General features: G+C 34.9%; 1 protein-coding gene, 1 long non-coding RNA gene and 2 other non-coding genes across 9 annotated transcripts; 2 read left to right on the top strand and 2 right to left on the bottom strand.

The window, feature by feature from the left end:
- Positions 1–21,950, bottom strand: LOC143892796 (uncharacterized). 6 transcript variants are annotated; one of them, XR_013255623.1, is made up of 4 exons: positions 21,670–21,950; positions 21,178–21,385; positions 3,251–10,883; positions 1–928 (listed from the first exon to the last, which is right to left on the bottom strand). It is a non-coding gene; the product is annotated as an uncharacterized LOC143892796 (long non-coding RNA). The 6 variants fall into 6 exon arrangements; XR_013255622.1 differs by lacking the exon at positions 1–928 and having other exon boundaries at positions 3,068–6,655; positions 10,711–10,883; positions 21,670–21,868; XR_013255621.1 differs by lacking the exon at positions 1–928 and having other exon boundaries at positions 3,068–3,627; positions 10,711–10,883; positions 21,670–21,865.
- On the top strand, positions 3,064–10,929 carry LOC143892795 (uncharacterized). The gene is made up of 12 exons (XM_077397660.1): positions 3,064–3,885; positions 4,705–4,889; positions 4,994–5,074; positions 5,170–5,211; positions 5,315–5,359; positions 6,470–6,556; positions 6,784–6,910; positions 7,850–7,933; positions 8,280–8,405; positions 9,061–9,125; positions 9,207–9,312; positions 10,345–10,929. Exons 1-12 carry the CDS (start codon positions 3,330–3,332, stop codon positions 10,470–10,472), a joined length of 1,632 nt encoding a protein of 543 aa, XP_077253775.1. The 5' UTR covers positions 3,064–3,329; the 3' UTR covers positions 10,473–10,929.
- A 678-nt stretch (positions 21,951–22,628) lies between the features above and the next one.
- Positions 22,629–22,701, top strand: TRNAF-GAA (transfer RNA phenylalanine (anticodon GAA)). The gene has a single exon. It is a non-coding gene; the product is annotated as a tRNA-Phe (tRNA).
- A 128-nt stretch (positions 22,702–22,829) lies between these two features.
- On the bottom strand, positions 22,830–22,901 carry TRNAW-CCA (transfer RNA tryptophan (anticodon CCA)). Its single transcript has one exon. It is a non-coding gene; the product is annotated as a tRNA-Trp (tRNA).
- Between the last annotated feature and the right edge of the window lie 3,340 nt (positions 22,902–26,241).

The raw sequence follows: 26,241 nt of genomic DNA, 5'->3' as shown, positions 1-26,241 counted from the left end.
TTGAAAAAGATTATTTACATGTTATTTATAGAAAACCCACTTGACTACTTCATCTAAAACTCCTGTCAATCTAGAAACCCTAATCTTTATCTCTGAGACTACTACATATACCAAACAACTACAAAGCAAATCCTACAAATTGCTAAAATCTAAACTAATTTATTCCACCCCAAGTGGGACACATCTAGGCACGCAACAGAAACTTATTTGGAGATCTTTAAGAAGTCTGCCAGCTATATACTATCTTCTCACCCCTATGATCAAGTTCCGTCATAGATGACAATTGTGAATGCGCATAAAAAAACAGACGAAGTCAGTTTGAACCATAGTTTTTTTTTTTTTTTTTTTGGTATGGTAAGAGGATTATATTAAAAGCAGCATGTACAAGAAAAACAGCCCCTCAAACTTGAGGATCGGGAAAATGAAAGACCTCCAAGCGGGGCCTAGCCACCCCTGCCCAAGCAAACCTATCCGCCTCACTATTGGCCACCCTTCTAACATGCCGGAAAGAGACAGGAAATGCCCCCACGTGATCTTGAATCTCGTCCACTAGGTACGTAAATCTCCAAGGATAAGGGTGACTTCCCAACATCCATCTGATTGCATTGAAGGAATCTCTTTCTACTACCAAGGCTGATAGAACCCTATCATCAGCTAGCCTGAAGCCCCGAAGTACTGCTCTTAACTCCACTTCATTAGATTCTGCTATTCCAATTGGACAGACGAAAGCCCACTTTATGCCACCCCTATCATCCATAAGGAGACATCCAACTCTGGCCGACCCCGGATTACCCAAGCTACACCATCAAAGTTTAGCTTATGCATCCCTGGGTAAGGGGGGATCCATCTAGGGCGAGGAGTATCCCTCGGCTCCCCATTGAAACATATCTCTTTCCAATGACGCCAAAGATCTCATCTGGAAATGAATCTGAAGGAAGGGACAGACTTAGCCCAAAATATACAAGGAGATGTGATCTTTATGAACACGAACAATGGGCTTAGGAATCATAGTTACCATAATTACCAGGTTGGGAAATGAATTCGTGAAGTGAAACGAGAAACACAGAGAAAACAATAGAGGGGAAACGAAAAACGGAAAAACGATGGAAAATTATATGAGAAACACATTGACAAAAGTCTTAGGAAACGCATTAGAAACGTTTCAGAAATGACAGAGAAACGTCACTGGAAATGCATATGAAACACAAGGAAAGTATATGTTTTTGTAGATTTAAAATTTATTAATTTCAAATTTCTGCAAGATTCTATGCATAAATACATACATTTAGAATTTTTTTTCATAGTTTTTATTTAAGTTAGAGGCAGACATAGATGATTTGTGTATGTTCTTTATTATTTTATTTTTAGCATACATTTCTACATATTTTTATTTTTTATTACCATATATGCTATCATTTCCCTTTTTAATATCTATTCTACAATTTTTTAGTGTGTTTTTAACAAAAAAAATTTTGTAAGTTTCACACATGTTTCACGTAAGTTTTGCACACATTTCCCATACGCCTCTCACATGTTTCACGTAAGTTTTGCAGATGTTTCCCACTTGGTTGCTATATGTTTCCCATGCATTTCGGAAACGTTTCCCCCTTTTTTTTATCACGCTTTGGAAATGTTTACAAAATGTGTTTCCCCCGCCGTAGGATTTTCCGGATACTATGGTTTGAACTAGCAAGTCACTAAATAATAGTATTACAGTAAACAACAATCCACAATTGTAAACATGTAAGTTTTCTTTAAAATGACAGGATGAATTGACAAGAAAGTATTGTGAAAACCCCTTACTTGAAGCATAGAATAGATGAATTGACTCTTTCCAATAATGTTTGACATGATGACATGAATTATCTTTAGCTTACTATTAATCTTGTACTCTAGTAACATTGAGGTGCAATATCATCTTGACCAGGAGAAAGAGCTTGAGATGTTTATATAGACTTTTCATAGGCGTGTACGTCGAGGATGTTCGCTATCTGGTTTCATTAGGGAGTTTTGATTATGTCGAATAAGCAGTTAGGCAATCACAAGAATGGTTTCCATGAGACTGTTTTGGAAGTTGTTCCCAACTCACACCCATGCCTTTTTTAGGATCTATAGCTTATACCCACATAGCTTATTAGAGACATTGGTGTTTCTCAATCCACAGCCCTTGTTTTGCAGTTGGCTAGCTGAGGTTTTGTTGTGAACTCATCAATCTGCAGTTCGATGGAAACGAAAGCAAATAGAGAAATTAGGCAGAGAATGCAAGAGGTTTGTATGGTTCGCCACGTTGTGTGACTAAATCCAATGGTGGAGGCGCTCCAAGAGCTTCCACTATGGGTGAAGATTACAAAATACAAGATGCCCAAAAGGTTTACAACAAGTCTGAACCTTTACCTCACTACAACGGTTTTGTTGGGGGTTCTACGAGAAAGCAAACGTTCCCACATCGAAAAAGTGAATAGATGTGGAAGGGCTTATGTTGAGTTGGATGTATTGAATTCAAACCCGATTGGGGTCCGAAATATTGTGTGAGACCCGGATAAGGCATGTTTATCCGGCCCGTTTTATGTGTTTTTCGGCCCGATAAGACTAACTTATGGCCTGCTTTATATAAAGGGGCTTTTAGGGCTTATTTCGAAGGTAAGTCTTGTAAGGAGGGTGGAGAGCTCAAAAGAACGGGGAAAGGATGTGCTAGGGATTCTCGTGATTTTGGTGAGAGACATTGATCTTCTCTTGTAATCTCTTGATCTTCTAGTGGATTTTTCTCATCGCCTCTGCCGTGGAGTAGGCTTTGCCGAACCATGTAAATCTTTGTGTCTTTTGTGCTTTTGCCTGTGTTTGTTGTTTCGTTTTGCTTTGCCATTGAAATCACAAATCGTATAAGAAGAGGGGTTTTCACAACAGCTTATAAGGACTTGGACACCCTCCCCCTTAACGGCTAGATTTCAAGGGTGAGTTATACCTGGGTCCCAACAGGTTTCTCCCATTCACAGAACCTATGCATTTTTCACATGATGTAACTACCCTTATGTTATGCTTAGAGCCACATTGTAACCACAGGGAGGCATATGAATATACATGGACCGAATTTGAGACAAAAACCATAACCAATTTTTAAAACATTGGACATAACTTTGTATGGTCTACTTTGGCAGTTAAGCCAACTAACATAGTATGTTGGTTTGCAGGAGTCATCTGTTCATAAGCAAGAAAATCCTAACTTACATGGAGTGAGAAGTGATGATCCTACTTTGTTAGCTCGAAATCCAATATTCGACTTCTTGGGAAGTGTCAGCAGTGGGGACGTATCCCGTTCCACGTCTCGTTCTATGAAGAAAGAATCAGAAAACATCATTTCAGATGTTGCCGAAAAATTCTTACCAAAGTCTACAAAGAAATCAGCTTCAGATCTTGTTCTTCAAACTTATGGCTCTTTATCAGGGAGAAAGTCAGAGAATGGGTCAAGAGATTCATTTGAGTTCCCCTCAACACAGATGGATCTTGATTCAAGTCTTTTGCCTGATTCAGCCAATAAGTTGGGCAAATCAAGTGAAATAATTAATGAATCCATCTTGGCGGTCCGTGAAGTAAATGGAGGGTCTCAAGATGTTGTGGGTCCAACTGAACCTACAGTTAAAAATCCAACCCATCAAACAAAATTCAGAAAAACATATAGTGTGAGTAAAAAGAGCTCAGATCTTTCAAAAATTTCACTCCCGCAATCCGCGGCAACGTTCTACTGTGGAAGTTTGCTTCAAATGGAAGTTGTGGAAACATGTGAAAGCATCATTTGGCTAAATCAGTATTTGAGTTCCAGAAGGGCTGATCTCAGAGCTGGTGTCCCAGGAAAATTCTTGCATGCTGTAATTGGGCAAGAGGTTTCTGGTATTTCCCTATTATACTCCTTTTGTATGAGATTAATTTAAAAAATAATAATAATAAAACTTCAATCAATGTCTTTGGGTTCTTTGTGATGATGGAGGTATGCCCCATTATCCATCACATTTGAACTGTAAATTTTCTTTATAATTGCATGACAATATCTACTGTTGTACCTTTCATTTTTTTTTCTTTGTTTCTTTAGTTTTAAATCTTAGACTATCATAATGATTCAGCACTATTTAAAACCCCAAAAGGTACTTATTTCCATAAAAATATTTATTTCCCATTGTTATCTTTTTTCATTTGTCTTAAAAAATACTTACGTGGTGCGCCCACACATTCCTATCTTCTACTAATTTGATTTATCATTCTACTCATCTTTAAGGTTTCATGGTTTTTTTATTTTTTAAACCCAGAATTTATCTATGAACCCGGGGCGGCACCTTAAATGTTATTGATAGAAATAAAAATTACGAGAAGACATAGAACCTTGCCTTTGGTGTTGTACCTTGCTTTCTTGTGTATTGACCATCTCGGTCCCCCTACTTTTTTAATAAAATTGGCTGCCATTTTCGGAAAAAAGAAAAAGAAAAGAAAAGAGAACATAGAACCTTGCCTCTAACCCGTCATAATACAATAAAAATATAATAATTAAACCTCCTTTCCCAAAAATAAACATAAATATGTTAGAAACCATTCAAAAAAAAAAGATATGTTGGAAACTATTTTATTGATTCTAGTGGATTGGCAAGTCCACAGCTTGTACCATCTCATAATTCTAATGAATTACATTCTGATCATTTGGTATCTAAATCTTTATAGAAGTGGGATCCGTTGCTTCAGCTATTATGTATGCTTTCTACTTGGATGAAACACAGAAGAGCACTCAACTATGCACTATACCTATCATCAACATGAAAAGATCAGATTTGAACATGCATGCTGAGATAAAATGGTTGCTTGATTCTTGTCACATTGACCAATCATCCTTGGTTTTCATTGATGAGGTATGCACTATACCCAATTTCAGTTTCAACTGTAATCTTTGTTTGAATGGGACCCCAGTCTTTGTTGTCTGATCAAGTGACAATGTCTGGAAATGGCAGAGCAGATTGACCTTTCCTACTATGATCTATTTGGGAGTCTTAAACTAGTTCTTTTAGATGGACACAAGCTCCCAACAAAGCAAGAGGTAAGGTACCATCAAAGTTGTAGGACTGGTTATTTCTAAATATTGTCTGACCATTGTAAAATTATAGATGAGTTTTAAGAATCTCTCTGATACAGGCATTAAAGGAGGCATTGGTTGAAATCTTCAATTGCAAACAGGTCTTTTTATTTGACTCGATGTGGTTTACCTATTTATCTTATGATATGACAACTTTATGACATGAAGATTAATCTCACTGCCCCTTTTTGCATTGGTATATAGGTCAATTCTCTATATCCTTGGGTTGAAACTGTCACAGTGGGAGAGGTATGATATTTTTTGGTAGGAATTTAACATGACCACATGGCTAATTACTGGTTTCTTTTGTGAGTTTGACTAAATATTCTGGGATCTAAAGCAGCAATTTTTTATCCTGAATTGTTAGTGCTGATTTATCATGATCTATCAATATAATGGATTTTGAAGTTATAATGGCTATCAAGTCCAACTACACAAATCTGATTGTTTCTTTGTAAACCTTGAGCCATTTTGAGCCCTTTCCACATCCTAGGAGACACTCATTCTATGAAGCCCTCTTCCTCATTTGGCAAGGTTCCAGACCTAGGTTGCCTTTGTTTTTTTTTTTTTTTTGGTTTCAAATTCATGAGATTGAGAGCAGCAATAACAATGTATCATGATAAGCAGAGTACATACACCTCAGCTCCAACTCCATTTATTCTGAGTATACAGTGGACATAGAAGTTAATTGTCACTAGGTTTAAGAACAAATGGAAATGAGGAATATCAGTAAAGGGAGGGACTTAAGTTGTCTCTTTTTTTTTGAATGGCAAGAACTTAAGTTGTCTTTATGCAACGGAATGATTTTGCAAATTCTAGCTTGCGGAGAAGTGTTATAATGGATGAATATATTCTCTATAAGTCATACTTACACATGTATCCTATGATACTTGGATCCTTCGAAAACCTTGAATGTTTGAGTATCAGATAAAGCCATAAGGTTAAAGGATATGCCTTGATACTCCTGATTCGTATCCTATTTTCCTTCCCTTTTCCTTAACACTTGAGTAAGGCCATAAGATCGATTTGCACTTATGTCATTAGAATTCCAAACACCGTTAATCTATAATCAACATATCAACGTATAATTCAATAAATAAAAAAAATTTGAAGAGAAGAAAATTTTGGACCTGATGATTATCTCTTCAATTATCTTCATGGTTTTCAATCTGAAAGCATAGCAAACTATACAAAATGGTGAACAAACTGGTAATGAAGGCCTAAATTCATCTTTGAGAAAATTAGCTTATAAAATATTCAATATCTTGAAAAGCTATATTCCTAACGAAATCTGAGAATCCTCATTTCATTCATCATAGGTGTATGATATCCATTTAAATATATTTTTCTGCTAAACAGGATTGCTCATGCTGTACACTTATTGCTGAGAAATTTGCACTGACTTCACCAGAGATATTGGCTGGGCAAGGCTTCAGTCGACTCCTGGTATGTCATTTCTTCCACGCCGGTGACGCCCGTGCGATATTTTGATTTTGGTGACCCTTTCTAGTATTTTGCTGTTTTTCTACAACTGCCACCACAACCCTGGAAAACTAATCAAGGGTTTTGTCAAGAAATCAATGAATGTTTTGTTGGTTTCACTTGTTGTGGATACTGAACCTATCCTTCAGACTAAGATATGATTCCTTCTGATAATTCTTAAAATTGTGCAGCTATCAGGTATACTTTTAGATACTGAAAACCTAACAAATCCGCAATGTACTTCCAAAGATAAGTACATGGCAACATTACTGATTAATGGAGCTGGTCGATTTGGATGCAATGGCATTTACCAGATACGTATGTTCTTGAATTTTTTTTCCTGATCCACTGTTTTGAAGAGTTAATTTTATATGGTTTTTTTATGCTTCAAAATGGCAACCTCTAGCTCTAGACAAGAGCATATTGCTTCTAGTATGCACTTCTGTCATTTTTTTCCAAATAAGTTGCATAGATAACTTCAATAACATAAATATCACAGATGTATTTCTCGAATAGCACCTAAAGTGTACGCTTTAAAAGAAAAAATACATACTAATGTCTTGTCTGATCTTTATATTTGAAAGAATTATATTCGTTTGCTAGATTTCTTTCTTCATCATACACTTCAAATCGATCTAAACTCTTCTGACTGGGGTTGGTAAAAACTGAAAAATTAAAATATCTAACATTCGAACTTAAGAATAGGAAGTATTCATCCATTGTCTTCATTAAAATGTAAACACACAGAATTGGTTAGGCAGTGAATGTTACCAATGGGGTAATTTGTCTTTTTAAGTCTTTTTCTTTATTGTTAATAAATCCGTGTTACCTACCAAAATAAATAAATCTTCTAACCGAGGTGTGCAATTTTTTAAATTTGTCCTTTGCTGGTGTTTGTCAAGACTTTGGAAGGTAAGCCACTAAGCAGTGAATTGGATCGAACCTGCGACCTCAATCTTGTGAGACAGAGCACCACAGATTGAGAACTGGCACAACAACAATAACTTTCCAGATACTTTTCTTTGGTCGTATTTTCCTGAGACACTTGATGGAAAAACTAAAGAACCACGTAATTAAGTCTCATGCAAAGATAATAAGGAATTTTACTTAATTTTTACATAGATTATCTAATAGGATATTTCTTATTTCTGATTATTTAAGTGTATGAAATTTTCTGGTACTAATATTTTTCACAGTTACTTTTTATTTTATTGGCTGTCATGGGATGCATAACCAACATAATATCTACTGTTGCAGTGAAATATAAAAAATTCGACATATCAGAGCTCAAAGTAAGGGAAATTCTGCGTAAGGATTTCAAAAAGTGGACAAGAGTAGCAGGTTTATATCTCCAATACTTTTGATCCTATTGTCACATAAAAAATGTAGATAGATGAATTTCTTGGTTTTGCCAATAACAAGTTTTTGGACGAAACTGCCATTCAAAAAAAAAAAGTTTTTGGATGAAACTGTGTATGTATTGGATAGCTTATGCATTTTTCTCTTACCATCTTAATTAAGAACCAATACATATTGGATGATATTTAATTCCTTTCTTCAGAGTAAGGTGAACTGCACTTTCTCTTGTTGAATTGTTTTCTAGTTTAAGCCTATATTATCATTTGCATCATAATGTATATCTTTTATTCCATTGACACACTGTTTAACTATTGAAACTTGAGACCAGGTAATCCTGAGAGTTCTGGTTCTAGACTGACCGTCTCAAATATTGGGATGAGTTCCATTGGAATTTCAGTTGGGCAGCTTCTCACTCATGAGGCTTCTTCTGCAGAAGAGGTTGTTCTTTTCCAGCGTGAGTATTAAATAAGCTTTATGATTAATGTTATTTTTTCTTTTCTTTTTCTTTTTTTTTTTGAAATATTGTACTGTTATCTTCTTGTACCCATTTGTCAAAAAACGCCTTTATAAGTTATTCTCATGATTTCATGATGCCTAGTAATTTATTCCTCACTTCTCCAATCTATGTCACAAATATCTCCGATATATTCAAAATATAATGATTTATCGCGACATTTTGGTAAAACGACAAAATCCCGAAATAATCCTGAGAATTTAAAAAATGTATATAGCGATATTTTCATTTATCACGATAATATCACGAAATAATTTTTTGTGGTGTTTTTACGATATTTTTTAATTTTTCTTAATTTATAAGTTTTTAAATAATTTTATTTTTATCGTTTTTTCCTTATATGAACCTGAAAAAATCAAACAAATTTAATATATCCAGAGATATTCCCTTGCCGAGAAATTCTAGAGAACAATATTTGTGACATAGGCTTCAATAACTCCAAATCATTAAATGGACAATTTCTATCAAAGGGCTGCATGATTTGTCATGTAGCTTTCAGAGATGTTTTAATTACCTCATATGAGAAGATGTGAAAGTTCGGGGAATTTTTATTAACATCTGAATCACTTACTTTTTTTTTGTCATGAAATATCAGAATCGGAGAAACTTCGGCTACTCATGATTGTTTCGGGGTATTATGATGATGAGAAGAACTTCAAGGTGCACAGACAACTCTTCTCATCTTTCGTTAAAGTGTTGCAATTTAGTCATGTTTAGTTCTAACTGATTGTTGTGTTTCAGAGGGAGATCCTAGCCTCCGCCGATACTACAGATCTCATGAGGAATCTACTGCGTTTTTTCAATGCCAAAGCCTCCCAACTCCCACTCAAAGTGATCATTCAACCAGGTTAGCTATACGGCCCTTTGTAGCTCACACATTCAAGAACGTCAACACTAAATTAGCAGAATGGATTGAAATGGCAGTTTCCATAATACTGAATTTGCTTTGTGAACGTATCTAATTAAATATTTAGAGAATGTTTAAAACTCCCCAAGTCAATCATTAACTAGCCTGAGTTGAATCAGTTTTGGCCTACCCATACTAACTCATTTGGCTCACCAAATTTGACACAGTTTACCAGGGTAAGTTCTCGTTCGAGTAATGATTTAAACTCAATTGCATACTAAAACAACATGCTGAATAAACCCAAATATATCAAGACATGAGTTAATGCATCAACAGGGTAATCTGTTTCTTTAAAATGTAAAAGAAAATGAAAGATAACTACAGGAATTCAGAAAATCAGACTACATTTTTTGTTAATTAGCTGAACTCAGTTGAGTGTTCAAATGAGTTGCAATAGATCATTCCATGAGTGTGTAGAGTTTGGTTTAAGAACAATTAGGTAGTATTTGGGAAAGGCTTTGGAAAACTAATTCTGATTCTTAGAACTGCTAGAATCATATCTCTGAAAAATTAATGTTGGTTACTACTACTAAACTGGCATTTTGTAAGCTTGGTTAACTGCCTTTTTTGTAAATAGCAAATACAATTTCAAAATTAATTTTTTACCCAACAGAAATGCATTTGGATTGGAATTTTTTTTTTTTGAAAGGTTTGGTTTGCAAATTTGTGCTAATTAATTTTAGAGCATGTTTGGCTTCCTCGTTTGTTATGCAGCCCCAAAAAATGATACCTGCAAAGTTTGGGGACCCCTTGGCAAGTTTCACCAAGAAAAAGGCATTACCAGACCTTGGAAAAATGTTTTCCAAAAACTTTTCATGGTTTACAAACATGCCCTTGCATTATGAAAAAAACATGTACACAAGAACTCAACAAATGATTAAAAAAAATACAAAATAGGAGTAGTGAGTGGACATATCATTTTACGTCCTCGCGTAAAGATAATTTCCTTGATCATTCACTCTTGTCATGCAGGTCTTAGGGAAGAATTGAGAGCATTCGAGATTGATAACAAGATAACATCAAGGAAGACGATCGAACGCCTCCTCGAAGAATTTGGCGGAATGTCGAGACGTGGGGCCCAGCAGACAACCACACAATGAAGAAGAAAAACACAAGAATATTGTCAAGCAATTATTTCATCCCATGTATCCATACATAACCTTTGAATGTTGTGGAAATTCATTTCTCTTTGCTTGCAGAATTTGTAATCAAAATACTGTTTTCCCTGCTTTATCTACCGTTTATGAGAAAAGACAAATAAAACTGGGCAAAAATATCATTTCCTCATCTGTAAATATAGAATTGTCATGATGCCGAGAAGTTATGAGAAGAACTGACCTGAATTCAGTTGATGATCGAGTTCATGGGGGTAAATCAGATGGTTTAGAAAAGCTGAAAATCAGTAAAATGTCCGAGCAGCAAGCCTGTTCCCCATTTTCCGCCTTTTCTACCACTAAAATATGAGATTTTTTAGAGTCAGCTTCAAAAGATTCTTGTCAATCCATTTATGCCTGTTTGGTTGGGCAAGAATGAGAAGCCTCATGAACCTAATTGGAAAACATTTCTAAAAGGTCCCTATATTATAAATGTTTAACATACGAACACATAATATTTCAAAAAAAAAATGTATACATAATAGCATTTTTTTTACTTAAAACCCTTTGAGAACATGTTTTTTGCCCAAAAACGTTTTTATTTTAATATTCATATGAAAGATCACTTTAAGGGATTTGCCTGCCAATTTTGTGGAAAGCCAGTTTGCAGCTGACTTTTGCATGGAAAATTTATTAAAAAGTAACGAAATATAGGGAAATTTTATTAAAACTAAAATCAAAGTACATAAAAACTTTAGTAAAACTATCAAAATGCATGAAGAATTTAGTAAAAAACAATCAAAATAAATGTACAATTTACTTCTTTAAAGAAAACACATGAAAATTTAGTAAAAACTAAGAAAATAAGAAAAAAAAAAACTGATAAAATCATAAAATACATAGAAAATCTAGTAAACACTAATAACATATAAGGAAATTGAGGAATGATAGAATGAAGGGCGCCCTTGCAAGAATCAGCTCCAAGGGCGGAGCGCCGGCGCCCCTATTGGTGGATTTTTGCAAAGTCAACAAGTTTTCCACTTTTTTCGGCGCTTCACTTAGCAAAACTTCACCAATAGACCCTTGGAGCTGATTTATGCAAGCGCGCCCATCATGCTACCATTTCTCATGGAAATTTTAATACGAACTAAGAAAATATAGAAGAAATTAACTAAAAAGTACCAGAAAATATAAAAACTTTAGTAAAAAGTAATGAAATATTGGAAAATTTTAGCAAAACTAACATCAAAGTATGTAAAAACTTTACTTAAACTATAAAAATACATGAAGAAATTAGTAAAAAAACAATCAAAATACATGTAATATTTAGTTAAATCAAAGAAAATACATGGAAATTTAGTAAAAACTAACAAAATACGAAAAAATTGATAAAATACGTGCAAAATCTAGTAAAACTAATACCATATATGGAAATTGAAGAATGATAGAATGAAGGGCGCCCTTGCAAAAATCAGCTCCAAGGGCGCCCCCCTGGTGGAATTTTGAAAAGTCAACATGTTTTCCACTTTTTTAGGTGCATTTTCACTTTTTTAGGCACATCACTTTGAACAAACCCACCAATAGACCCTTGGAGCTGATTTTTGCAAGTGCACGGCGCAACCATCATATATCATTCCTCATGGAAATTTTAGTACCAACTAAGAAAATACAGAGGGAATTAACTAAAAAGTAATTGAAAACATCAAAACTTAAGTAAAAACTAACAAAATATTGGGAAATTCCAGCAAAACCTAACATACAAGGAAAATTTAATAAAAAGTAACAAAATATGGGGAAATGTTAGTAAAACTAACATCAAAGTACATAAAAACTTTAGTAAAACTATCGAAGTGCGTGAATTTAGTAAAAAAAATCAAAATACATGTAAAATTTACTTTTTTTAAAAAAATATATGGAAATTTAGTAAAAACTAAGAAAATAGGAAAAAAAACTGATAAAATGCATAGAAAATCTAGTAAAAACTAATAACATATGGAAATTGAGGAATGATAGAATGAATGGCGCCCTTGCAAAAATCAGGTCCAAGGGCGGTGCCCCTATTGGTGAATTTTTTGCAAAGTCAACACGTTTTCCACTTTTTAAGCGTCTTTCCACTTCTTTAGGCGCATTTCACTTTTTTCGGCGGTTCACTTTGCAAAAATCCACCAATAGACCCTTGGAGCTGATTTTCGCAAGCGCGCCCAGCATTCTACCATTTCTCATGGAAATTTTAGTACAAATGAAGAAAATACAAAAGAAATTAACTAAAAAGTAACCGAAAACATAAAAACTTTAGTAAAAAGTAACGAAATATTGGAAAATTTTAGGAAAACTAACATCAAAGTACGTAAAAACTTTAGTAAAACTATAAAAATACATGAAGAATTTAGTAAAAAACAATCAAAATACATGTAAAATTTTGTTAAATCAAAGAAAATACATGAAAAATTAGTAAAAACTAACAAAATACGAAAAAAACTGATAAAATACATGGAAAATCTAGTAAAACTAATACCATATATGAAAATAGAGGAATGATAGAATGAAGGGCGTCCTTGAAAAAATCAGCTCCAAGGACGCCCCCCCCCCCCCCCTCTCCCCCCCAATTGGTGGAATTTTGCAAAATCAACATGTTTTCCACCTTTTTGGGGCATTTTCACTTTTCAGGCAATCCACCAATAGGCACTTGGGGCTGATTTTTCCAAGCGCACCCTTCATTCTGTCATTCCTCATGGAAATTTTAGTACGAACTAAGAAAATACAGAGGGAATTAACTAAAAAGTAACCGAAAACATAGAAACTTTAGAAAAAACTAACAAAATATTGGAAAATTTTAGCAAACCTACCATACATCGAAAATTTAGTAAAAACTAACAAAATATGGGGAAATTTTTAGTAAAACTAACATCAAAGTACATAAAAAATTTAGTAAAACTATCGAAATACATAAAGAATTTAGTAAAAACCACTCAAAATACATGTAAATGTTACTTTTTAAAAATACATGGAAATTTAGTAAAAACTATGAAAATACAAAAAATAATAATAAAATAAATAAAAATTTAGTAAAAACTAATAACATGTATGGAAATTGAGGAATGATAGAATGAAGGGCGCCCTTGCAAAAATCAGCTCTAAGGACGCACCTATTGGTGAACTTTTGCAAAGTCAACACGTTTTCCACTTTTTTGGGCGCATTTCCACTTTTTTAGGCACATCACTTTCCAAAAATCCACCAATAGGCCCTTGGAGTTGATTTTTGCAAGTGTGCCCATCATTATATCATTCGTCATAGAAATTTTAGAACCAACTAAGAAAATACATAGGGAATTAACTAAAAAGTAACCGAAAACATAAAAACTTTAGTACAAACTAACGAAATACTGGGAAATTTTAGCAAAACCTAACATACATGGAAAATTTAGTAAAAAGAACGAAATATGGGGAAATTTTAGTAAAACTAACATCAAAGTACATAAAAACTTTAGTAAAACTATCAAAATGGATGAAGAATTTAGTAAAAAACAATCAAAACACATGTAAAATTTACTTTTTTAAAAGAAAACATATGGAAATTTAGTAAAAACTAAGAAAATAAGAAAAAAAAACTAATAAAATACATAGAAAATCTAGTAAAAACTAATAACATATATGGAAATTTAGGAATGATAGAATGAAGGGTGCCCTTGCAAGAACCAGGTCTAAGGACGCACCTACTGGTGGATTTTTGCAAAGTCAACACGTTTTCCACTTTTTTAGGCGCACTTCCTCTTTTATAGGCACATCACTTTGCAAAAATCCACCAATAGGCCCTTGGAGCTGTTTTTGCAAGTGCGCCCATCATTATATCATTCCTCATGAAAATTTTAGTACCAACTAAGAAAATACAAAGGGAATTAACTAAAACGTAACCGAAAACATAAAAACTTTAGTAAAAACTAACAAAATACTGGGAAATTTTAGTAAAACCTAACATACATGGAAATTTTAGTAAAACTAACATCAAAGTACATAAAAACTTTAGTAAAACTATCAAAATGCATGAAGAATTTAATAAAAAACAATCAAAATACATGTAAAATTTACTTTTTTTTTAAAGAAAATACATGGAAATTTAGTAAAAACCAATAAAATAAGAAAAAAACTGATAAAATACATAGAAAATCTAGTAAAAACTAATAACATATATGGAAATTGAGGAATGATAGAATGAAGGGCGCCCTTGCAAAAATCAGCTCCAAGGGCGGCGCCCCTATTGGTGGATTTTTGCAAAGTCAACACGTTTTCCACTTTTTAGGCGCATTCCACTTTTTTCAGCGCTTCACTTTGCAAAAATCCACCAATAGACCCTTAGACCTGATTTTTGCAAGCGTGCCCATCATTCTACTATTTCTCATGGAAATTTTAGTACAAACTAAGAAAATACCGAAGAAATTAACTAAAAAGTAACCGAAAACATAAAAACTTTACTAAAAAGTAACGAAATATTGAAATTTTTTAGCAAACTTAACATCAAAGTACGTAAAAACTTTAGTAAAACAATAAAAATACTTGAAGAATTTAGTAAAAAACAATCAAAATACATGTAAAATTTATACATGAAAATTTAGTAAAAACTAACAAAATACGGAAAAAATTGATAAATACATGCAAAATCGGGTAAAACTAATACATATATGAAAATTGAGGAATGATAGAATGAAGGACGCCCATGCAAAAACAGCCCAAAGGGCGCTCCTATTGGTGGATTTTTGCAAAATCAACATTTTTTCCACCTTTTTGGGCGCATTCCACTTTTTTCGGCGCTTCACTTTGACAAAATCCACCAATAGGCCCTTGGAGCTGATTTTTACAAGCACACCCTTCATTCTATCATTCCGCATGGAAATTTTAGTACGAACTAAGAAAATACAGAGGGAATTAACTAAAAAGTAAACGAAAACATAAAAACTTTAGAAAAAATATTGGAAAATTTTAGCAAAACCTAACATACAAGGAAATTCTAGTAAAAACTAACAAAATATGGGGAAATTTTAGTAAAACTAACATCAAAGTACATAAAAAATTTAGTAAAAAACAATCAAAATACATGTAAATTTTACATTTTAAAAAATAAATGGAAATTTTGTAAAAACCAAGAAAATACGAAAAAATTTTATAAAATACATGGAAAATCTAGTAAAAACTAATAACATATATGAAAATTGAGGAATGATAGAATGAAGGACGCTCTTGCAAAAATCAGCTTCAAGGACGCACCTATTGGTGGATTTTTGAAAAGTCAACACGTTTTCCACTTTTTTAGGCACATTTCCACTTTTTTAGGCACATCAACTTTGCAAAAATCCACCAATAGGCTCTTGGAGCTGATTTTTACAAGTGCGCCCATCATTGTATCATTCCTCATGGAAATTTTAGTACCAACTAAGAAAATACAGAGGAAGTTAACTAAAAAGTAATCGAAAACAAAAACTTTAGTAAAAACTAAGAAATATTGGGAAATTTTAGCAAAACCTAACATACATGGAAATTTTGGTAAAAGGTAACGAAATATGGGGAAATTTTAGCAAAACTAACATCAAAGTACATAAAAAGTTTAGTAAAACTATCAAAATACATGAAGAATTTAGTAAAAAAAACAATCAAAATACATGTAAATTTAGTAAAATCAAAGAAAATACATGGAAATTTAGTAAAAACTAACAAAATACGAAAAAAACTGATAAAATACATGAAAAATCTAGTAAAAATTATTAACCTATATGGAAATCGAGTAATGGTAGAATGAAGGGGACCCTTTCAAAAATCAGCTCCAAGGGCGCCCCCACATTACTATATTGGTGGATTTTTGCGAAGTCAACACTTTTTCCACTTTTTTCGGCTTCACTTTGCAGAAATCCACCAATAGGCCCTTGGAGCTGATTTTTGCAAGGGTGCCCTACATTACTATTATTCCTCGTGGAAATTTTAGTACCAACTAAGAAAATACAGAGGAAATTAACTAAAAAGTAACCGAACACATAAAAACTTTAGTAAAAACTAATGAAATATTGGGAAATTTTAGCAAAACCTAACATACATGGAAGATTTAGTAAAAAGTAACAAAATATGGGAAAATTTTAGCAAAACTAACATCAAAGTACAAGATACATGGAAAATTTAGTAAAAACTAAGGAAATAAAGAGAAAAATTAGTAAAAAGTAGCAAAAAACATAGCATATTTAGTAAAAACTAATGATATATAGGGAAATTCGAGTAAAAACTAAAATACAAGGAATGTTTTTTTTAAAAAGTAACAAAAACGTAGAAATTTATTAAAACTAACATAAAAGTACAAAAAAATTTAGTAAAAACCATCAAAATACATGGAAAATACAGTAAATGGTATCATCAAAATACATGAAAAATTAAGTAAAATCAAACAAAAATACATGAAAATTTTAGTAAATAGTATAACAAAAATGGAAATTTTAGTAAAATCAAACAAAATACATTGAAACTTAGTAAAAAGGGAAGTGATAAATCTGCCCCTTTTGATTACTTGGAACAACCAGCAGCAGTGTACGTTGCAATCAGCCCCATTGAATCCTTCTGACATGAAGTTTATTAGCCCCTCTGCAGCGGGTGTCCCAAGTAATCAAAGGGGGCAAATTATCACTTAGCTAGTAAAAATTGGCCAAATACATGGAAATTTAGTAAAAACTGACAAATACATGTAAAATTTGGTAAAAACTAACAATACATCTGGAAAAGTTAGTACAAACAAAGAAAATGCATGAAAAAATATAGTAAAAACTAAGTGGATACATGAAAATTTTCATAAAGACTAAGAAAATACGAAGAAAAATTACTAAAAATGTAACAAAAAACATTGAAAATTTAGTAAAAAGTAACGAAATATAGAGAAATTTTAGTAAAATTTAATATACGTGGAAAATTTAGTAAAAAATAAGAAAATATGTAGAAAAATTAGTAAAACTAACTTAAGTACATAAAAAGTTTAGTAAAACTATCAAAATACATGTAAAAATTAGTTAAAACTAACAAAATACAGGAAAAATGTAGTTAAATACAACAAAATACATGGAAAAATAGTAAAAACTAGCAAAATATGAAAAAACAGACAAAAGACATAAAAAAATTTAGTAAAAACTAAAAACTAACCACATATATGGAAAAGTTAGTACAAGCTAAGAAAAATGCATGTAAATTTTTAGTAAAAACTACACCATTCAGAAAAAAAGTAAAAAACTAAGATGGTAAATGAAAATTTTAGTAAAAACTAACAAAATACGTAGAAATTTTAGTAAAACTAATATAAAAGTACATAAAAACTTTAGTAAAAATATCAAAATACATGTAAAAATTAGTTAAAACTAACAAAATACAAGAAAAATGTAGTAAAATAAGGAAGGTGGAGTCAGATCAATTAATGGAGTAAAGGGAGTGATAAATTCGCCCTCTTTTCTTACTTGGGACAGCCCTCACTAGTGTATTTCAAGAGACGGGGTTGTCCCAAGGGGCAAATATTTTTCACAATTTCCTGAGGGTGGGAAAAGATAGGAACGCTATAAATTTCTACTTCCATTTTTTATATGCACACTCCTTCTTAATCTCTATACAACCTTACTCTGGAATCATCGGTTACGGTTAAGGAGAGGAGGTGTGTTTTATTGGTTCAGATTTCTTGTGCATGGTTTGAGTTGAGAAACAAAAATGGCTCTTCTGATAGGAGTCAGAGTTGTCATTCTCGGAACCGCCCCGTCACTCCTCTGTGTCTCTCCGCCTTCTTCAAATCCCATTTCTTCATCTTTCAGAGCTCGCCAATTTGAATCAGCAGCCCCTTTCGTTCCCTGTCTCTGCTCGAACCAACCAACCCATTTTTCCTCTTCTCTCTCCTTTTTTTCATTTTTGATGTTATTAGTGTTGTTGTTCTAGTTTGTTATTTTTCTACTATTTGGTTTCGTTGTTTCTATAACTGCTTTGTTTGTACAATTTCAAAAAAAAAAAAACTGCTTTGTTTGTGATTACAATTTCTCGAATTATATCAACAAAAAGGCAAACAAATGAGAGGAATGACATATCCATTTTGGATTTGGCTTTCATGTACTAGAAGGTGAGTACCAACTGCTCCAACGTTGTTATTCTAAAGAATTCCTATTATTCCTTGTGATTTTAATGAAGACATGGGCCAACTGGTCCATAAAGTAATAAGTAATACCTTCTCTATCAATTGGGTATCAACCCACCCCCACATTGTTACTTCATTGGAATTTTTATAATAGTCAGAAAGAATTGTATGTGTCCTTTCCTTGTCTGTAATTTAATTGAACAGGGATTTCTATCGTAGAAGGTTTGCGGGGCTCAGGATCGTAATTTGTCAAAGATTTCTTCTATGCGTCCTTCATTCGTCTTTAATTTGATAGAACAAGGATTTCTATTGAGGAAGGCTTGTGATGGGGAGTCTGGGATTGTAATTTGTTAGGCCCTGTGGAATCCAATATACCTTGTTGAAGGGAGCGCTTGTTGGTTCCATGGATGTTGTTTTCTGTCTTCAATATTTTGGAAATGGATTCAGGCCTCTTTGTATCCTCAAGCTCCACCCACTGAGTGACTTGCGTTTCCACACTAAACTGAAAGTTCTGGTTGAGTATGGCCTGGTTTCAATTACCTTGAGGATTGGATCGACATGGCATGGATAAATCGAGTCATTCTCTTCATTGGAGAAGGGATTGTTTGTTGTTTAGATTTCTAAAGAGGGGGTTGTTCTTGCTATTATAGTTCTTCTGGGCATTAGATAGGAGATGTCTTTTCCTTTCGGTGTGGGTGAAAAACTTTTAGGCCCTGTTTGGTTGCCAAAAACGTGGAAGAGGGCTGGGCATTTCCGGGAATATGGAACGCCAGATGTTGTTTGTTTGCCAAATTTGGTAATGACACTCCTACATTTTCCACATGGTTTGACGCCCAACCAAACACACTACTACTCTTCCCCTATTCTCCTCTAGACAATTGTACACATCTCCCATCCTTGTCACCTCCATGTTGACTACTACTTCCACTACTCTCCCAGCGAACCAAACAGGGGCCTTAGAAATGGGACCTGGACTCTTGTCAAGTTTTTTACATTAATGGGTTTTAAGGTGGGTATAGATCAATTGCTACCCTATTTGTGTTCTTTATTTGTTTGGATCAGTTACTACCCTATTAGTGAATCTCAATAATGAGTAAAAATAAACCTAATTTTTCAAACACCATGGATATTATGTCAGTGATGTATAACTTACATGTAATAAATTGAATGGACCCAATTATCTCATATAGGCTCAAGGCATGTAAGTTGAATAGACCCAACTTACATCTTGGTGCAAAGGAAAATAAGAAATAAAAACAGAGAAAAGGTCTACCCCTATCTTGTACTGAGTATTGCAAATCCTTGACCAATGCAAACACTAGGGGCTTTTTTGGATCTAGGTTGTTTCCTTTCCTGGAAAAAACTTTCTCTGGAAAATAATAAATCCAAGGTTTGGTAAAGTATTTTAATGGGGATTGTAAAATTCTCCTATTCTTTCCACTAAAAACAAGGAAAGAAGAAAACCCCCTTGTACCTGTTATTTCTTTTTCCATGAAAAGAAAGTTCTAATTTCTCGGGTATGAGATGACAGCCCCCAAATCCATTTTGTTTTTAAGGCTGCTCTTTTCTATCTGCAACTATAAACCCTAAACCCAACCTCTAAGAAAAAACATCAATGGAGCTAATGGCAGTGATGATCGAATCTGCAATGCCGATTCATCTTCTTTAGTGACCTAATCCTGGGTTGCCGGCGGCCGTGGGAACTGCTGCTTGATGGCTGGTTTTCAAGGTGATCTACTAGTCTTACAAGTGCTTGCGCAGAGTATGAATAGATCTGTTTTTTGGCGGTGAGAAGCCAATATGTTCTCTTAAAAGCCATAAATTCCGGTGAGATTTCAGGTCGAAACCCTCATCATTCATGTATGAAACCCTTTTTCAGTAAGTATTCTTCAACAAAACCCTCGTTCCCGCCTGGATTTCTTCTCTCCCAGATAAACCCCACATTGCAGCCTCATTCCTGGACGAAACCCCATTTCCGCCATGGATTGCGGTGAGATTTCTGATAGCAAAAATCTGTAAAAAAAACTATCTTATACGTGATTTTCTCCTAGTCGGCTTGTAAAAATTCCGATTGTATGTTGAACTGAGATTTTCCTATGAGGTAACAAGCAACGATGAAGATTTGCAGCACCAGTGAAATATAATATACTTATATACCAACAATTGTTGTAGAAGTTTACCGTGGAACCAAACCTCGGATCGGAACTAGTTATTCCAGAAAATCACCTAGTGTTAGCCAAACCTTAAATAAATAAATTCCAGAAAAGAAAAACCCAGAAAAAAATTTCTTGGAAAGTATGGTTTTCCATAATCTTCTTTTCCCTAGATCCAAACATGCCCTAGGGTTTTTACAAGAACGCATGTGGGTTTTCAACGATTCCTACACCCTGGTTAAAAACACATGAGTCTATTAATGGATCACTGGCCATAACTCAGTGAGAATGAAAATCAAAGGTTCAAATAAGCTCTATTCGTGGATTGCAATCATAATCAGGGAAAAGAAATCAGAGCTACAAATAAAAAACCAACTACCACAAGGGAATCAAACAGAGGGAAAAGAGATAAACAATGGATAAATACCAGAACCTTGAACAGAGAAGCAATCTCCTGCGCTTTCGAGATGGCATTCTGAACCACGCCCGACTCGGGTAGGGTTTCGGCGGACCCCACAATCATATGATCTCAGCAAACGTTGTCGTGCCATGATCGACGTGGGAGAGAATGCAAGTGTTTCGATTTTTCAGACACAATTCTGTCTTCCCATTTAAACTGAACAGGAAGCAAAACCCTAGGAAAATTTAAAAAAGAAAAATCAAGACTCAAAACGATAGGAAAAATAAAAATAAAAATTCAAAACTTAAAATTTGGAATTTGGAATTTCTGAATTCAATCCAAAACCCTAATTCAATGAAATCAAATTGGAGCAATTATACTATCAAACAAAATTCGAGCCGAAATAGTATTCCAACAGTTTAAAACCCTAAGAACCACAGAAATCCATAGACAGAAAAAAGCAACACAGTAAAACAAAAATGAAAGAAAAAAATGATAATTTCCAGGGCGAAAACTCACCGTCTCTGATAGCTGTAGAGTCCACAAGCTCAGTCCCAAGAAAATAAGCAAAGAAGAGAAGAAAAGGGAGAGAAGATTAAGAGGAATTTACTGAGGGAGATGGGTAATGATGCGGTGTTAGGGTTTGGGAAAACGTTGGATTGAGATCTTTTCTATGGCGAAAGAGCAAAGAAGCCTAGTGTTAAAAACTTTTCTTTTTAGGCATTTTATAGAGGGGCAATGATTTTTTTGCCCCACTATAGGGTTATGCGCCCCCTTGTTAACGTGAATTGTGGGCAGACTTTAACGCTTTTTACGTTACCAGTGGGGCGCATAATCCTAAAATGGGGCGAAAAAATCATCTCCCTTTTTGTAGATGTCTAATGCGCCTCAGTTGCCAGCTCAGCGTCCCAACGGTAAAATCTCTAAACGGTCAACCTAGGTTGCCAGGTCAGCCATGACGGTTGAATTTTAATCTGAAAATCGCCTTGTGTCCGTGGGATGTCTAGTGGGCCATACGATCAATGGTCTTTAGTACTCCGCGTTCATGATTGTGCCAGAAACTTTCCTTTCAATTAGAGAAGAACTGACACGGTCCCGTGGCAATCACAAACAACGGTCATGTTCATGGTCCCACTATAATCAGATGATCCCCATAAATTAACGGTGAGTTAAAGAAAAAAAGCATGCCTCTTAGATGGGCCCGCAGCAAAGATGGATCCTGGCCCTTAAATTAATGCGGAGAAAAGAAATGATTATTCCTCTTAGATGGCCCCACAACAAACATATCCATTCTCTCATGCCATTAATGAATGATTCCAAGAAAAAAAATGGCTCATAGCTGATACTTCAGGGGAAAGGGGACAGGGGTAGTATTGTCCAGTTCAAGTGACAGGGGTAGTTCCGTCAACGAAAATTTCTAGAAGGGCTATAATTTGAAAGCTATAAAATTTTAAAAATGAGTGCAACCACAACGTCAAGCGGGGATAGCTCAGTTGGGAGAGCGTCAGACTGAAGATCTGAAGGTCGCGTGTTCGATCCACGCTCACCGCAAGGATTTTTAATTTTTTTAAGGAAAACACTTTGTAAACGGGATTCCGTTTGGAAAATAAAAACGGGAGTGACATCACCGTTGATCAAAACTGAAATTCTAGAAATAAAAACCGTTCGGTTTAGGGTTTTGAACCCGACGTGAATCGAACACGCAACCTTCTGATCTGGAGTCAGACGCGCTACCATTGCGCCACGGATCCTCTGGCTGCTTTGAGCGATCTTTTTTTACTTAAAGCCATTTAAACTATCTCATCTGTTTCTGGAAAGTCTCTTCTCACATTTCCTTTTCCTGGAGGCTCTTGTTTACACGGTTAGGATTAGCCTATCACAACAATGGTTTGACCACATTTGATTTAGGCTAGTGATATTGGCACTGCCGTGGTTTGATAATGAGATGAACCTGTCTTTTCCTTTGAGGGAATTGTAATAGCTTTTTACATCTGGTTAAATAATGGTTAAATAATAAAAGACAAGGTGAGTCCCTCTCTTTATCAAGACTACAGTGTGCATTCTTTTGGCCTGCTTCAGTGTATGTGAAGAGGAACGAAAGTTTTAGAGCATGGAGATTATTTTGCTCGAACATGGTGAAAATAACTGGTAGAACTTGGTAGGGGTGAAAATAAGACGAACAATGCATGAGACTAGTTTTTTAGTTTAGAGTGTTGTAAACTCTGCTTCTTATTTGTTCTGGCCTAGTCCTTTTATGTGTAGCAGATGCGAGTCCTTTCTTTATTTTCCGAGGGAGGCAATTGCTATATAGTCCATTCGAAGCTACTACGGATTTGCCAATGATACATAGATCGTTACATGTCAATTATTATTTTTCTAGGAGTTGTCGGATATCTGTTAGAAATTTTGAAGTCAATAAGCACCTTTTGTGCTTAAAAGTTTGTAGGGAAGATTCAAAATTCAAATCTCCCTTTCGTTTTCAAAATACTCGTTTGTCATGATGTTGTTAGACTTTACCCCAAGATGTAGGGGTGTGTTCGGAGGGTTTCAACTCAAATGCAAAAACTTTAGTCCCACATTGGAAGTTTCTAGTAAGTTACATCTCTTAATAAGTGGTGGAGTGGGAGAAAAGGCTAGGGCCTTTCAAGGGGCTTTGGAATTTGTTAGGTGGCCCAGTTTTGGGTTCATATAAACACACGTGCGCGCACTAGGCCGAGGCTATGGCCCGAGGTCCGGGTCTGGGTTTGGGTCAATTAAAATAGCTTTTTGGTGCCAAAAACAAATTCATTTTTTTCAATAAATTCTTAAACAGTTTTAAATTTTTCTAATTGCAGTCATTATTGAGTGCCGCTTCATATCCTCCAAGAGTCACAAAAGTGAATTTGGGGAGAGAAATGTTTTGCTGTTTTAATGGCCGTTTATCCCCCAATGGTCACTTATTTTCTCCATAAAAAAGGGGAGAATGCAGCACTGTTTCGCGCACAGAAAGACACCGAATTGCAGAGTATGAAAGGATACTGTTTTGCCACAAAACAGCACTATTTTCATTATGAAAATAAAGATTTCTCTCCCTCCATATTTCATACCGTTCCATGTCTGAGCACAATTTTAAGGTGATTTAAAATGGACAAATTAGCGAGTACACATGGATCGGAGCCTGTTTGTGGCTGTTATATCTTGGAATGTCGATTCACAAATCCCGGCTGCACCATAGGAGGCGGATATGATTCTTAAGGAGAGTCACTGCGTGGCACGACTCAACCTTCCTACCTCCCCGCCTTCAACAATCTGATTTTTTGCAAAGGGTTTCTGTCAAAACCGATAATTGCAATTTTTATTTTACAAGTTCCATTTCAATTCTGGAAATTTTAACACTGCACAAATCTCGAGTTTGAGTTGCACCGATTTAGGGGTCGAGTAACCAATTTGAGTTCAAATAACCAATTTTGGGATCAAGTAACTAGTTTGGGTTCACCTTGCTTATTTTTTAGTCACTACCCTCTTTCATTATCCCTTCAACAATATCGAATGCTTATTATGTGGAATCCAAGAAAACCACTCATATAACATTAACCAACCAACCCACCCACGCACCCACAACTCTTGCAAGCAAATCCCAAATCTCAGCACATATAAAAAAAAAGTTATAACCACAACATAGAAGAATGACTAAAATCATAAACAACCCCAGGATATAAAAAAATTACCCAATAGTCATCAACATAAAAACCTTTACATAAAAAAAATAAGCACGTTTCCATGTGGAAATGCTTCCAAAGCATCAAGCCAGAACACAGGCTGATGTATTTAAAAAATTATAGAATAAAAAATCATTTGAGACCACGCCGGATTTGGAATAGAATACCGATTCCTACACCAATTTTAGGCAATCCAAACACACCTTGGAAGAAGTTAAAACAAATACACAAATTTGGAATATTTCCCCTCTTTTCAAGAGGATTTTTCATTCGCCCTTCACACCCATCTTCTCCGGTCTCTCATCTCTCATGTATCTTCACAACCGGTCCCGCAAATATTCTATGGATTTTTTTTTCATGGCTGCCAAGCATGCTCTAATTATGTAACACGTTATAAAACGCCTTTGCCTAAGTCACTCAAGTTTCCAAGAAATAACCTAAAAAGAGACAACGGGTTGGGCTGAGGCCAACCCCCGACCAACTCGGGATAGCATTTTCTCAACCTTAATCTGACCTAACTCAAGCCTCAGATCCAGAATGGTCAATCCTAACCCAACCCTCCTCTAAATCTCTCAAACCTAACCCGACTCGACTAATCCGTTTTGTTCCAAATCGGATCAGGTCGGGTAACGTAAGGAAAAGCATAAAAAATACAAAAAAAAGGGTAGCGATAAATCTGCCCCTTTTGATTACTTGGGACACTCAACAATAGTGTATCAATGACTGCAGAGGGGCTGATGTACTTCATGTCAGAAGGATTCAATGGGGCTGATTGCCACGTACACTACTGCTGGGTGTCCCAAGTAATCAAAGGGGGTGGATATATCACTTCCCCCAAAAAAAAAGCATATCGATCTAGCCCCTAAATTTTTTTGAGAATCATGATAAAATTACATTGAAGTTTTGTTCCAGTCGGGTAAAGTAGCCTTGGCATCAACCCTAAGACAACTTGAAATTAAATCGGTTGGAAAGCCAACCTAACCCTAGGAAATGCCAACCCAACCATAGCCGAAAATTGAGTCGAACCAGTTGGGTTCGTGTTGAGCTCGACCCAAAGTTGCGCCCCAGATTTGCATGGCCTAGTTCGATTCAAATGGGGGAAATGAGTAAAAGAGGAAGTCATAATTCATAAATACACTAGACGGGGCTGTCCCAAGTGAAAAAAGGGGCGAACATGTCACTTCCCTTCAAATCGTGCAACAATACTCGGTGTATAATTGCCCATGAATTGTACAATAAAAATCCGAACGATAATATTTTCACCCCCTGCAGTACGCATTCGCCCCACTGATAATGTGAACAGTGCGCAACTTTAACGCTTAATAGTTAATAACGTCAAATCACTTTAAAGGGGGGCGAATGCGTACCGCTCAGGGGGTGAAAGAAAGTATAA

This window comes from Tasmannia lanceolata, unplaced genomic scaffold (genome assembly GCF_043159265.1).
Source record: "Tasmannia lanceolata isolate RefF3 unplaced genomic scaffold, GAP_Taslan_0.1 ptg000015l, whole genome shotgun sequence".
NCBI lineage: Eukaryota > Viridiplantae > Streptophyta > Magnoliopsida > Canellales > Winteraceae > Tasmannia > Tasmannia lanceolata.
This window is presented reverse-complemented; position numbering and strand designations above follow the sequence as displayed.